We start from the raw sequence: 13,589 nt of genomic DNA on the forward strand, positions 1-13,589 counted from the left end.
GGTTTAGGAAGAGAATTTGTGTGCAGACAAAATGGTTAAAGGTTAAGCTCCCGATGGACAAGTGAGAACGGGAAACGCACAGTAGACTAGAGTTGGAAGAGCAGAAGGTAAGGATAGGGGCCTAGGGCTGGAGGTGGTTGCAGAAATCGAAGAGTGAGACAATGGAAAGATTTTGAAGATCAGAATGTTAAAATCCATGCATTGAAGGACAGGAAGCCAATGGAGTTCAGCAAGAATGGGGTAGATAGATGAGTAGGATTTTGTATTTGATACGCAGGTTGGAAATCTGAATGATTTGCAGTTCATGTATTAGAGCTCATGAGATCTGTGAAGAGAGTATTAGGAAAAGTTAAATGATGTCTGGAGGTGGCAAAGACATGGATGAGATTATCAGCAGTGGGACCGAGGAATCAATGAAAATGGGTGATGTTTCAGAGATGGAGGTAGGTAGTGTTAATGATTGGATGTAGGTGTAAGGCTCGGTTCAAGAATGAGCACGACATGGGGCTACGCAGTGTCTGGTTGAGCTGAAGTGTGCAGCCAAGAAGAGGATTGAGTTGAGGGTTTTTGACGGGGTCAAACAGAATAGCTTCAGTCTTGCCAATGCTGAGCTGCAAGAAATTCTGGCACATCTGACTGCCTGTCTGACAGTAAATCATACAGTGCGGTAGCAGTTGTGGAATTGAGAGTGGAAAGAAGAGAGAACTTTTTATACGTCACCTTTATGTCTTGTCTTGAGGATGTCCCAAAGTGCTTCACATCTAATAAGTTACTTTTGAATGTTAAGCACTAGTAAAGTGCAGAGTTAGAGTTGGGTATCATCAATGTATATACAAAAGTTGACCCCATGCCAATGGACAATGTTTGCCAAGGGTCAATATATAAATGATGAATAGGAGGAGGGAGGGGGCCTCGAGATGAAACCTTGGGCTTCACCAAAGATGAACATGCAGAGCAGAAGCTATTGCAGGGGATAATGCTGGTTATGTTGGGACAGTTGAGACTGAAACCCTGCAAGACCCATAGGAAAAGCAGTGGAGGATGCTGGTATGAAAAAAGCATAGAGGTCGAGGAGCACAAGTTAGGAAAATGAACCACAGTTACATTAGTGCAGAATGTTGTCAGTTACCTTGATCAGGTGGTCAATGTTCAAACATGAGAAATTATCCTGAATGCACAAATGTGGCATTTTGATTTCCCAAACCAGCCATCCTTGTGGCCTTTATAACTGAGGCACTCATTATTGTAGTTTTTGCTGTAAAGTTGTTTCTTCTTGGAACTGGGTTAGCCCTGCCCAAACTAATTTCACATAGCTAGGATCCTTGCAGCTGCCAGAGAAAATAGGCTTTCATTCTATTGGTCTGACTGGTTTTGAATCTAATCCACTGTGCCACCTAGTCTCTCAACTTTTCTAATTGGGTGTTTTGTGCTGTGCTAATCTAAGCAACTCGTAAAATGGAACCCACGTTAGTAACCATGTCGAATACAGAATAACTTTTTCCTTAACAGTTGGCTGCTAAGCAAAAAGCTGCTGAAGTTAAGCGCACCTTCCCCAGAGCAAGGGCCCTGTGAAAAGCTGACTACTCCCAAAAGCTGACTCCAACCTCCAACCTCCTGGTTGGTTTTCTTGCTCAGCTCAGCTGTGGGAAGTCACTACCACTGCCTGCTGGTTTTCAGTCTCAGTGACTTCATCTGCAGAACTGCTGCTTCTTCCTCTGGTGGAGCGAGAGGGAGCTCTCTCTAGATACAAGCTGCAAGCTCCAAACTCTCCAACTTCCAAAACCTCCCCCCTCTCCAAAACCTCCCCCACCTTCCAAAACCTCCAACCTCTCCAACTTCCTTGTGTGTTTTTGCAGCTTTTCTTATAGTCCATTCATGAGGTGTGAATGGCAGTTCGATGTGTTTCCATCTGTCTGGAATGAAGATGATTGTTCACTCTCGACAGAGTTGCCACTCTGTCTGGGCTGGCCAAACTGACCTGTGGGCCTTTGTTTAATTATTCAAACTGATACCCTTTGTGTTGCCTTGTGTATTACTGGGGAGATTTTGCCTGTACAGGGTGGCCAGAGTCCCATCATCCTCCGGTTTACAGGTTTATTGGCTGCAGTTGGTCATTTTAAACATGGCATCTTCCCATTCTCCCTGCCACATGTCTCCGTGGTTGGTTTTGTAGAACCTTACACTAGTACTTGGGCAGTAATGATTCTGTGCCTCTATTTCAGAATGTAAAAAAACCATATGTTTGATAAATACTGTTGCTATGATCTGTTAATGTGGCATGTATTGACTTGCAAATTTATACAATTTTATTTCCATTCTAAATGTGTATTGCAAATCGTAAATTTGGCAAAAAAAAGTGTAACTTTTTCTTCATCATTTACAGCCTCTCAAAATCAGAGGGTGTTTTTTTGAAATGTTCAAGTTTGTTGAATTTAATTTCATTAGCACCTGTAATAATTCTTTTTAACAATTCTAAATCAGCTATCAATGCATTTTTATGTGTATAAATGTCAATTTATTAATAAAGCTGTGAAGTGAACCCATTTTATTGACCAAGCCAATGCCCTCTGTGCCTCTGTACCACCCTTTGTTCCTCCTCCATAGTGATATACCTATCAAAGGCCGACCTTAACTATGCTCTTGGGTAGAAAATTCCTCTGCTATTAAATTTGTTTACCTACTGTAGGGATGCTTTGAAATCTTCTGTTCCATTGAAGACCTGATCGAACCTTGAGTGAAATATTCACATTGATTTGAATGTGCAGCTTGGCAGTGCTGCATAAGTTCATCAATAATCTTTTAATGAAGTACTAGCAAGTGGAAACCATTTTCTCACTTTTCCCTCCTGCTTGTTAATCCATTTTTGAGGATAGGAATCATCAGATCAAAGTTAAATGCAGAGAAATTGTCAGAACTTTCTCTTGAGATTGTATTTTTTTTTGTTGCCAATGTCTACTTTTTCCCTAGTATAGACAATATTGTCAAGGGCACATTTGTTGGCTTCAGAAATGGGATGGGGCTACTTTCTTTAGTGATCATTTTACAACTGAGTGACTTGCTAGGTCACTCTAAAGGCCGTTAATAGTGAACCACTTGGTGTGGGACATGAGACATAGATAGGATTGGCATGTTGCCTTCCCTCAAGGACATTAGTGAACCAGTTGGGTTTTTATAACAATCTGTCAGTTTTCATGGTCAACTCATACATTAACAGATTTACTACATTAATTTTCACTATTTGTCTTAATGGGATTTGAATCCACAGCCTGTGTTGCTAGTCCAGTATCATAATTACAACACTACTGTAAATCTAATTCAATCGGTTCTAAAGTTTTAAAAAAACACCCAAACTTGTCTCTGATTTAATAAAGCAAGAATATTAGCTGCATTGTTGTATATTATTAAATGTTTCTTTTTCTACCACCTTCTCCCATGCTACCCTCCCCCACCCCTGGGCCTAGAATAGTCTCAAGAAGATACACTAACCAGGAATGGAAGGAGTTGCCTCCCCTTTTCTTTTTCTTCCTTCTCTTTCCCTAGCCACTTTTCTATTTCTCCTTCCCTCAACCATCCAGTCGTTATTGTTTGAGCAACTTTTAGTTAGTATATAACTAATACTGTACCAACTTGTCTTCCAGAGAAACATCATAAACCTGGCAAAGGAGTTTTCTGGAAAAATCAGCTGTAATTTTCATGTGACACAACAAAGCTCTGAAATATCTGGAGATGTTCAGCCTTATGTGACTGGTAAGCTTGTGTGTCTCCTTATGGTTCAACCATATGTACCCATAAAGTACTGATGCAAGTCTTGTTAAATTCTGTATGTTGGTAGAGTTAGCACTGCTGCTCAGTTTTATCCTCAGCAAAAAAAGGAAAGTAATATACCCAAGTACATAAAATGTCAAACAGAATTGCAAAGAAAAACTATGGCCATGAGCAATGCAATTGCATTATGATGTCTCAATGCACGAAAAAAAGCATATGGCATGTGTGCACACTTTGGGCCCAAGTTTCCGCTGTCTTGAAAAACGGCGCATCTTAATAAGGTGCGCCGACTTTCTGGAAGAAAAAGGGCGCCAATCACTTAACTTGTGATTCTGCGAGTTCTTCAGGACGTCTTCGTGCTCGGCGTGATGCAGCACAAGGGGTCGGGGGCGGAGCCAGGTCCTGGCGCTGAAAACAGTGCCGGGACCTCTGCACATGCGCGCTAGAGTGCGCGTGCATGTGCAGTAGCTCCCAGGCCCCCGTGGCTGTGTGGGAGGGGCCCGAGGCACGCCGCCCTAGCCCTGGCCGAATGGGATCACTGGGGTGGCAAAGATCGGACTCTGGCCTCCCTCTTCAGCTTCAGGTCCGGCTCCGGCTCTTGCCCCACCCCATTCAGGTCCCGCTCCGGCGCTCCCTCTTCCTCCCCTCCCTCCCTCCCTCTTCCTCCCCTCCCTCCCTCCCTCTTCCTCCTCTTCCTCCCTCCCTCCCTCCCTCCCTCCCTCTTCCTCCCCTCCCTCCCTCCTCCCTCCCTCCCTCTCTCCCTCTCTCCCTCCCTCGTCCTCTCCCTCCCTCACTCCCTCCCTCCCTCCCTCCCTCCCTCCCTCCCTCATCCTCTCCCTCCCTCCCTCATCCTCTCCCTCCCTCCCTCCCTCCCTCGTCCTCTCCCTCCCTCCTTCCCTCCCTCCCTCCCCCCCTCCCTCGTCCCCTCCCTCCCTCCCTCCCCCCCTCCCTCCCTCCCTCCCCCCCTCCCTCGTCCTCTCCCTCCCTCCCTTCCTCGTCCTCTCCCTCCCTCCCTTCCTCGTCCTCTCCCTCCCTCCCTTCCTCGTCCTCTCCCTCTCTCCCTTCCTCGTCCTCTCCCTCCCTCCCTTCCTCGTCCTCTCCCTCCCTCCCTTCCTCGTCCCCTCCCTCCCTCCCTCCCTCCCTCCCTCCCTCGTCCTCTCCCTCCCTCGTCCTCTCCCTCCCTCGTCCTCTCCCTCCCTCGTCCTCTCCCTCCCTCGTCCTCTCTCTCCCTCCCTCGTCCTCTCTCTCCCTCCCTCGTCCTCTCTCTCCCTCCCTCGTCCTCTCTCTCCCTCCCTCGTCCTCTCTCTCCCTCCCTCGTCCTCTCTCTCCCTCCCTCGTCCTCTCTCTCCCTCCCTCGTCCTCTCTCTCCCTCCCTCGTCCTCTCTCTCCCTCCCTCGTCCTCTCTCTCCCTCCCTCGTCCTCTCTCTCCCTCCCTCGTCCTCTCTCTCCCTCCCTCGTCCTCTCTCTCCCTCCCTCGTCCTCTCTCTCCCTCCCTCCCTCCCTCCCTCCCTCCCTCCCTCCCTCCCTCCCTCCCTCCCTCCCTCCCTCCCTCCCTCGTCCTCTCCCTCCCTCGTCCTCTCCCTCCCTCGTCCTCTCTCTCCCTCCCTCGTCCTCTCTCTCCCTCCCTCGTCCTCTCTCTCCCTCCCTCGTCCTCTCTCTCCCTCCCTCGTCCTCTCTCTCCCTCCCTCGTCCTCTCTCTCCCTCCCTCGTCCTCTCTCTCCCTCCCTCGTCCTCTCTCTCCCTCCCTCGTCCTCTCTCTCCCTCCCTCGTCCTCTCTCTCCCTCCCTCGTCCTCTCTCTCCCTCCCTCGTCCTCTCTCTCCCTCCCTCGTCCTCTCTCTCCCTCCCTCGTCCTCTCTCTCCCTCCCTCGTCCTCTCTCTCCCTCCCTCGTCCTCTCTCTCCCTCCCTCGTCCTCTCTCTCCCTCCCTCGTCCTCTCTCTCCCTCCCTCGTCCTCTCTCTCCCTCCCTCGTCCTCTCTCTCCCTCCCTCGTCCTCTCTCTCCCTCCCTCGTCCTCTCTCTCCCTCCCTCGTCCTCTCTCTCCCTCCCTCGTCCTCTCTCTCCCTCCCTCGTCCTCTCTCTCCCTCCCTCGTCCTCTCTCTCCCTCCCTCGTCCTCTCTCTCCCTCCCTCGTCCTCTCTCTCCCTCCCTCGTCCTCTCTCTCCCTCCCTCGTCCTCTCTCTCCCTCCCTCGTCCTCTCTCTCCCTCCCTCGTCCTCTCTCTCCCTCCCTCGTCCTCTCTCTCCCTCCCTCGTCCTCTCTCTCCCTCCCTCGTCCTCTCTCTCCCTCCCTCGTCCTCTCTCTCCCTCCCTCGTCCTCTCTCTCCCTCCCTCGTCCTCTCTCTCCCTCCCTCGTCCTCTCTCTCCCTCCCTCGTCCTCTCTCTCCCTCCCTCGTCCTCTCTCTCCCTCCCTCGTCCTCTCTCTCCCTCCCTCGTCCTCTCTCTCCCTCCCTCGTCCTCTCTCTCCCTCCCTCGTCCTCTCTCTCCCTCCCTCGTCCCCTCTCTCCCTCCCTCGTCCCCTCTCTCCCTCCCTCGTCCCCTCTCTCCCTCCCTCGTCCCCTCTCTCCCTCCCTCGTCCCCTCTCTCCCTCCCTCGTCCCCTCTCTCCCTCCCTCGTCCCCTCTCTCCCTCCCTCGTCCCCTCTCTCCCTCCCTCGTCCCCTCTCTCCCTCCCTCGTCCCCTCTCTCCCTCCCTCGTCCCCTCTCTCCCTCCCTCGTCCCCTCTCTCCCTCCCTCGTCCCCTCTCTCCCTCCCTCGTCCCCTCTCTCCCTCCCTCGTCCCCTCTCTCCCTCCCTCGTCCCCTCTCTCCCTCCCTCGTCCCCTCTCTCCCTCCCTCGTCCCCTCTCTCCCTCCCTCGTCCCCTCTCTCCCTCCCTCGTCCCCTCTCTCCCTCCCTCGTCCCCTCTCTCCCTCCCTCGTCCCCTCTCTCCCTCCCTCGTCCCCTCTCTCCCTCCCTCGTCCCCTCTCTCCCTCCCTCGTCCCCTCTCTCCCTCCCTCGTCCCCTCTCTCCCTCCCTCGTCCCCTCTCTCCCTCCCTCGTCCCCTCTCTCCCTCCCTCGTCCCCTCTCTCCCTCCCTCGTCCCCTCTCTCCCTCCCTCGTCCCCTCTCTCCCTCCCTCGTCCCCTCTCTCCCTCCCTCGTCCCCTCTCTCCCTCCCTCGTCCCCTCTCTCCCTCCCTCGTCCCCTCTCTCCCTCCCTCGTCCCCTCTCTCCCTCCCTCGTCCCCTCTCTCCCTCCCTCGTCCCCTCTCTCCCTCCCTCGTCCCCTCTCTCCCTCCCTCGTCCCCTCTCTCCCTCCCTCGTCCCCTCTCTCCCTCCCTCGTCCCCTCTCTCCCTCCCTCGTCCCCTCTCTCCCTCCCTCGTCCCCTCTCTCCCTCCCTCGTCCCCTCTCTCCCTCCCTCGTCCCCTCTCTCCCTCCCTCGTCCCCTCTCTCCCTCCCTCGTCCCCTCTCTCCCTCCCTCGTCCCCTCTCTCCCTCCCTCGTCCCCTCTCTCCCTCCCTCGTCCCCTCTCTCCCTCCCTCGTCCCCTCTCTCCCTCCCTCGTCCCCTCTCTCCCTCCCTCGTCCCCTCTCTCCCTCCCTCGTCCCCTCTCTCCCTCCCTCGTCCCCTCTCTCCCTCCCTCGTCCCCTCTCTCCCTCCCTCGTCCCCTCTCTCCCTCCCTCGTCCCCTCTCTCCCTCCCTCGTCCCCTCTCTCCCTCCCTCGTCCCCTCTCTCCCTCCCTCGTCCCCTCTCTCCCTCCCTCGTCCCCTCTCTCCCTCCCTCGTCCCCTCTCTCCCTCCCTCGTCCCCTCTCTCCCTCCCTCGTCCCCTCTCTCCCTCCCTCGTCCCCTCTCTCCCTCCCTCGTCCCCTCTCTCCCTCCCTCGTCCCCTCTCTCCCTCCCTCGTCCCCTCTCTCCCTCCCTCGTCCCCTCTCTCCCTCCCTCGTCCCCTCTCTCCCTCCCTCGCCCCCTCTCTCCCTCCCTCGTCCCCTCTCTCCCTCCCTCGTCCCCTCTCTCCCTCCCTCGTCCCCTCTCTCCCTCCCTCGTCCCCTCTCTCCCTCCCTCGTCCCCTCTCTCCCTCCCTCGTCCCCTCTCTCCCTCCCTCGTCCCCTCTCTCCCTCCCTCGTCCCCTCTCTCCCTCCCTCGTCCCCTCTCTCCCTCCCTCGTCCCCTCTCTCCCTCCCTCGTCCCCTCTCTCCCTCCCTCGTCCCCTCTCTCCCTCCCTCGTCCCCTCTCTCCCTCCCTCGTCCCCTCTCTCCCTCCCTCGTCCCCTCTCTCCCTCCCTCGTCCCCTCTCTCCCTCCCTCGTCCCCTCTCTCCCTCCCTCGTCCCCTCTCTCCCTCCCTCGTCCCCTCTCTCCCTCCCTCGTCCCCTCTCTCCCTCCCTCGTCCCCTCTCTCCCTCCCTCGTCCCCTCTCTCCCTCCCTCGTCCCCTCTCTCCCTCCCTCGTCCCCTCTCTCCCTCCCTCGTCCCCTCTCTCCCTCCCTCGTCCCCTCTCTCCCTCCCTCGTCCCCTCTCTCCCTCCCTCGTCCCCTCTCTCCCTCCCTCGTCCCCTCTCTCCCTCCCTCGTCCCCTCTCTCCCTCCCTCGTCCCCTCTCTCCCTCCCTCGTCCCCTCTCTCCCTCCCTCGTCCCCTCTCTCCCTCCCTCGTCCCCTCTCTCCCTCCCTCGTCCCCTCTCTCCCTCCCTCGTCCCCTCTCTCCCTCCCTCGTCCCCTCTCTCCCTCCCTCGTCCCCTCTCTCCCTCCCTCGTCCCCTCTCTCCCTCCCTCGTCCCCTCTCTCCCTCCCTCGTCCCCTCTCTCCCTCCCTCGTCCCCTCTCTCCCTCCCTCGTCCCCTCTCTCCCTCCCTCGTCCCCTCTCTCCCTCCCTCGTCCCCTCTCTCCCTCCCTCGTCCCCTCTCTCCCTCCCTCGTCCCCTCTCTCCCTCCCTCGTCCCCTCTCTCCCTCCCTCGTCCCCTCTCTCCCTCCCTCGTCCCCTCTCTCCCTCCCTCGTCCCCTCTCTCCCTCCCTCGTCCCCTCTCTCCCTCCCTCGTCCCCTCTCTCCCTCCCTCGTCCCCTCTCTCCCTCCCTCGTCCCCTCTCTCCCTCCCTCGTCCCCTCTCTCCCTCCCTCGTCCCCTCTCTCCCTCCCTCGTCCCCTCTCTCCCTCCCTCGTCCCCTCTCTCCCTCCCTCGTCCCCTCTCTCCCTCCCTCGTCCCCTCTCTCCCTCCCTCGTCCCCTCTCTCCCTCCCTCGTCCCCTCTCTCCCTCCCTCGTCCCCTCTCTCCCTCCCTCGTCCCCTCTCTCCCTCCCTCGTCCCCTCTCTCCCTCCCTCGTCCCCTCTCTCCCTCCCTCGTCCCCTCTCTCCCTCCCTCGTCCCCTCTCTCCCTCCCTCGTCCCCTCTCTCCCTCCCTCGTCCCCTCTCTCCCTCCCTCGTCCCCTCTCTCCCTCCCTCGTCCCCTCTCTCCCTCCCTCGTCCCCTCTCTCCCTCCCTCGTCCCCTCTCTCCCTCCCTCGTCCCCTCTCTCCCTCCCTCGTCCCCTCTCTCCCTCCCTCGTCCCCTCTCTCCCTCCCTCGTCCCCTCTCTCCCTCCCTCGTCCCCTCTCTCCCTCCCTCGTCCCCTCTCTCCCTCCCTCGTCCCCTCTCTCCCTCCCTCGTCCCCTCTCTCCCTCCCTCGTCCCCTCTCTCCCTCCCTCGTCCCCTCTCTCCCTCCCTCGTCCCCTCTCTCCCTCCCTCGTCCCCTCTCTCCCTCCCTCGTCCCCTCTCTCCCTCCCTCGTCCCCTCTCTCCCTCCCTCGTCCCCTCTCTCCCTCCCTCGTCCCCTCCCTCCCTCCCTCGTCCCCTCCCTCCCTCCCTCGTCCCCTCCCTCCCTCCCTCGTCCCCTCCCTCCCTCCCTCGTCCCCTCCCTCCCTCCCTCGTCCCCTCCCTCCCTCCCTCGTCCCCTCCCTCCCTCCCTCGTCCCCTCCCTCCCTCCCTCGTCCCCTCCCTCCCTCCCTCGTCCCCTCCCTCCCTCCCTCGTCCCCTCCCTCCCTCCCTCGTCCCCTCCCTCCCTCCCTCGTCCCCTCCCTCCCTCCCTCGTCCCCTCCCTCCCTCCCTCGTCCCCTCCCTCCCTCCCTCGTCCCCTCCCTCCCTCCCTCGTCCCCTCCCTCCCTCCCTCGTCCCCTCCCTCCCTCCCTCGTCCCCTCCCTCCCTCCCTCGTCCCCTCCCTCCCTCCCTCGTCCCCTCCCTCCCTCCCTCGTCCCCTCCCTCCCTCCCTCGTCCCCTCCCTCCCTCCCTCGTCCCCTCCCTCCCTCCCTCGTCCCCTCCCTCCCTCCCTCGTCCCCTCCCTCCCTCCCTCGTCCTCTCCCTCCCTCCCTCGTCCCCTCCCTCCCTCCCTCGTCCTCTCCCTCCCTCCCTCCCTCGTCCCTCCCTCCCTCCCTCCCTCCCTCCCTCCCTCCGTCCTCTCCCTCCCTCCCTCCCTCGTCCTCTCCCTCCCTCGTCCCCTCCCTCCCTCCCTCCCTCCCTCCCTCCCTCCCTCCCTCCCTCCCTCCCTCCCTCCCTCCCTCCCTCCCTCCCTCCCTCCCTCCCTCCCTCCCTCCCTCCCTCCCTCCCTCGTCCTCTCCCTCCCTCCCTCGTCCTCTCCCTCCCTCCCTCCCTCCCCCCCTCGTCCTCTCCCTCCCTCCCCCCCTCGTCCTCTCCCTCCCTCCCTCGTCCCCTCCCTCCCTCCCTCCGTCCTCCCCCTCCCTCCCTCGTCCTCCCCCTCCCTCCCTCGTCCTCCCCCTCCCTCCCTCCGTCTATCGATCTCTGTCTTGAATATACTTCGAGCCTCCACAGCCCTCTGGGATAGAGAATTCCAAAGATTCACCACCCTCTGAGTGAAGAAGTTTATTCTCATCTCAGTCCTAAATGGCCGGCCCCCTATTCTGAGACTGTGACCCCTGGTTCTAGAATCCCCAGCCAGGGGGAACCTCTCCCCTGCCTCTACCTTGTCTAGCGCTGTAAGAATTTTGTATGTTTCAATGAGATCACCTGACATCGGTCAGCCTGTCATCGGTCGTGGGTAAAATGATGGAATCAATTATTAAGGATGTCATAGCAGCGCATTTGGAAAGAGGTGGCATGATGTGTCCAAGTCAGCATGGATTTGTGAAAGGGAAATTATGCTTGACAAATCTTCTGGAATTTTTTGAGGATGTTTCCAGTAGAGTGGACAAGGGAGAACCAGTTGATGTGGTGTATTTGGACTTTCAGAAGGCTTTCGACAAGGTCCCACAAAAGAGATTAATGTGCAAAGTTAAAGCACATGGGATTGGGGGTAGTGTGCTGATGTGGATTGAGAACTGGTTGTCAGACAGGAAGCAAAGAGTAGGAGTAAATGGGTACTTTTCAGAATGGCAGGCAGTGACTAGTGGGGTACCGCAAGGTTCTGTGCTGGGGCCCCAGCTGTTTACATTGTACATTAATGATTTAGATGAGGGGATTAAATGTAGTATCTCCAAATTTGCGGATGACACTAAGTTGGGTGGCAGTGTGAGCTGCGAGGAGGATGCTATGAGGCTGCAGAGTGACTTGGATAGGTTAGGTGGGTGGGCAAATGCATGGCAGATGAACTATAATGTGGATAAATGTGAGGTTATCCACTTTGGTGGTAAAAACAGAGACAGACTATTATCTGAATGCTGACAGATTAGGAAAAGGGGAGTGCAACGAGACCTGGGTGTCATGGTACATCAGTCATTGAAGGTTGGCATGCTGGTACAGCAGGTGGTTAAGAAAGAAAATGGCATGTTGGCCTTCATAGCGAGGGGATTTGAGTGCAGGTGCAGGGAGGTGTTACTACAGTTGTACAGGGCCTTGGTGAGGCCACACCTGGAGTATTGTGTACAGTTTTGGTCCCCTAACTTGAGGAAGGACATTCTTGCTATTGAGGGAGTGCAGCGAAGGTTCACCAGACTGATTCCCGGGATGGCGGGATTGACATATCAAGAAAGACTGGGTCAACTGGGCTTGTATTCACTGGAGTTCAGAAGAATGAGAGGGGATTTCAGAAGAATGAGAGGGGATCTCAAAGAAACGTTTAAAATTCTGACTGGTTTAGACAGGTTAGATGCAGGAAGAATGTTCCCAATGTTGGGAAAGTCCAGAACTAGGGGTCACAGTCTAAGGATAAGGGGTAAGCCATTTAGGACCGAGATGAGGAGAAACTTCTTCACCCAGAGAGTGGTGAACCTGTGGAATTCTCTACCACAGAAAGTTGTTCAGGCCAATTCGCTAAATATATTCAAAAAGGAGTTAGATTTCGTCCTTACTACTAGGGGGATCAAGGGGTATGACGAGAAAGGAGGAATGGGGTACTGAAGTTGCATGTTCAGCCATGAACTCATTGAATGGCGGTGCAGGCTCGAAGGGCCGAATGGCCTACTCCTGCACCTATTTTCTATGTTTCTATACTCAAATCCCCTAGCTATGAAGGCCAACATACCATTTGCCGCCTTCACTGCCTGCTGTTCCTGCATGCCAACTTTCAATGACTGATGTACCATGACACCCAGGTCTCGTTGCACCTCCCCTTTTCCTAATCTGCCGCCATTCAGATAATCTGCCTTCGTGTTTTTGCCCCCAAAGTGGATAACCTCACATTTATCCACATTATACTGCATCTGCCACGCATTTGCCCACTCACCTAACCTGTCCAAGTCACCCTGCAGCTTCTTAGCATCCTCCTGACAGCTCACACTGCCACCCAGTTTAGTGTCATCTGCAAACTTGGAGATATTACATTCAATTCTTTCATCTAAATCATTAATGTATATCATAAATAGCTGGGGTCCCAGCACTGAGCCCTGCGGCATCCCACTAGTCACTGCCTGCCATTCTGAAAAGGATCCGTTTATCCCGACTCTCTGCTTCCTGTCTGCCAACCAGTTCTCTATCCATGTCAGTACATCACCCCCAATACTATGTGCTTTAATTTTGCACACCATCACTTGTATGGGACCTTGTCAAAAACCTTTTGAACGTCCAAATACACCACATCCACTGGTTCTCTCTTGTCCCCTCTCCTAGTTACATCCTCAAAATATTCCAGAAGATTTTTCCAGCATGATTTCCCTTTCATAAATCCATGTTGACTTGGACCGATCCTGTCACTGCTTTCCAAATGTGCTGCTATTTCATCTTTAATAATTGATTCCAACATTTTCCCCACTACTGATGTCAGGCTGACCAGTCTATAATTACCCATTTTCTCTCTCCCTCCTTTTTTTAAAAAAAAAGTGGTGTTACATTAGCTACCCTCCAGTCCATAGGAACTGATCCGGAGTCGATAGACTGTTGGAAAATGATCAGCAATGCATCCACTATTTCTATGGCCACTTCCTTAAGTACTCTGGGATGCAGACTATCAGGCCCCGGAGATTTATCGGCCTTCAATCCCTTCAATTTCCCTAACACAGTTTCCCGCCTAATAAGGATATCCTTCAGTTCCTCCTTCTCGCTAGACCCTCGGTCCCCTAGTACTTCCGGAAGGTTATTTGTGTCTTCCTTCATGAAGACAGAACCAAAGTATTTGTTCAACTGGTCTGCCATTTCTTTGTTCCCCATTATAAATTCACCTGAATCTGACTGCAAGGGACCTACGTTTGTCTTCACTAATCTTTTTCTCTTCACATATCTATAGAAGCTTTTGCAGTCAGTTTTTATGTTCCCAGCAAGCTTCCTCTCATACTCTATTATCCCTCTCCTAATTAAACCCTTTGTCCCCCTGCTGAATTCTAAATTTCTCCCAGTCCTCAGGTTTGCTGCTTTTTCTGGCCAATTTATATGCCTCTTCCTTGGAATTTACACTATCCTTAATTTCCCTTGTTGGCCACGGTTGAGCCACCTTTCCCCGTTTTATTTTTACTCCAGACAGG

At 55.3% G+C, this 13,589-nt stretch overlaps 1 protein-coding gene across 2 annotated transcripts in view; it reads left to right on the forward strand.

Annotated features, from left to right (window-relative positions):
* Window positions 1-13,589, forward strand: part of oxnad1 (oxidoreductase NAD-binding domain containing 1) — a 66,535-nt gene that overhangs the window by 35,777 nt on the left and 17,169 nt on the right. For both annotated transcript variants that reach the window (XM_070881243.1, XM_070881242.1), the window contains exon 6: window positions 3,639-3,747. In XM_070881243.1, coding sequence (XP_070737344.1) covers window positions 3,639-3,747 — 109 coding nt within the window. The remainder of the gene's footprint in view (window positions 1-3,638; window positions 3,748-13,589) is intronic.

Source organism: Pristiophorus japonicus, chromosome 5, assembly GCF_044704955.1.
Source record: "Pristiophorus japonicus isolate sPriJap1 chromosome 5, sPriJap1.hap1, whole genome shotgun sequence".
Classification (NCBI taxonomy): domain Eukaryota; kingdom Metazoa; phylum Chordata; class Chondrichthyes; family Pristiophoridae; genus Pristiophorus; species Pristiophorus japonicus.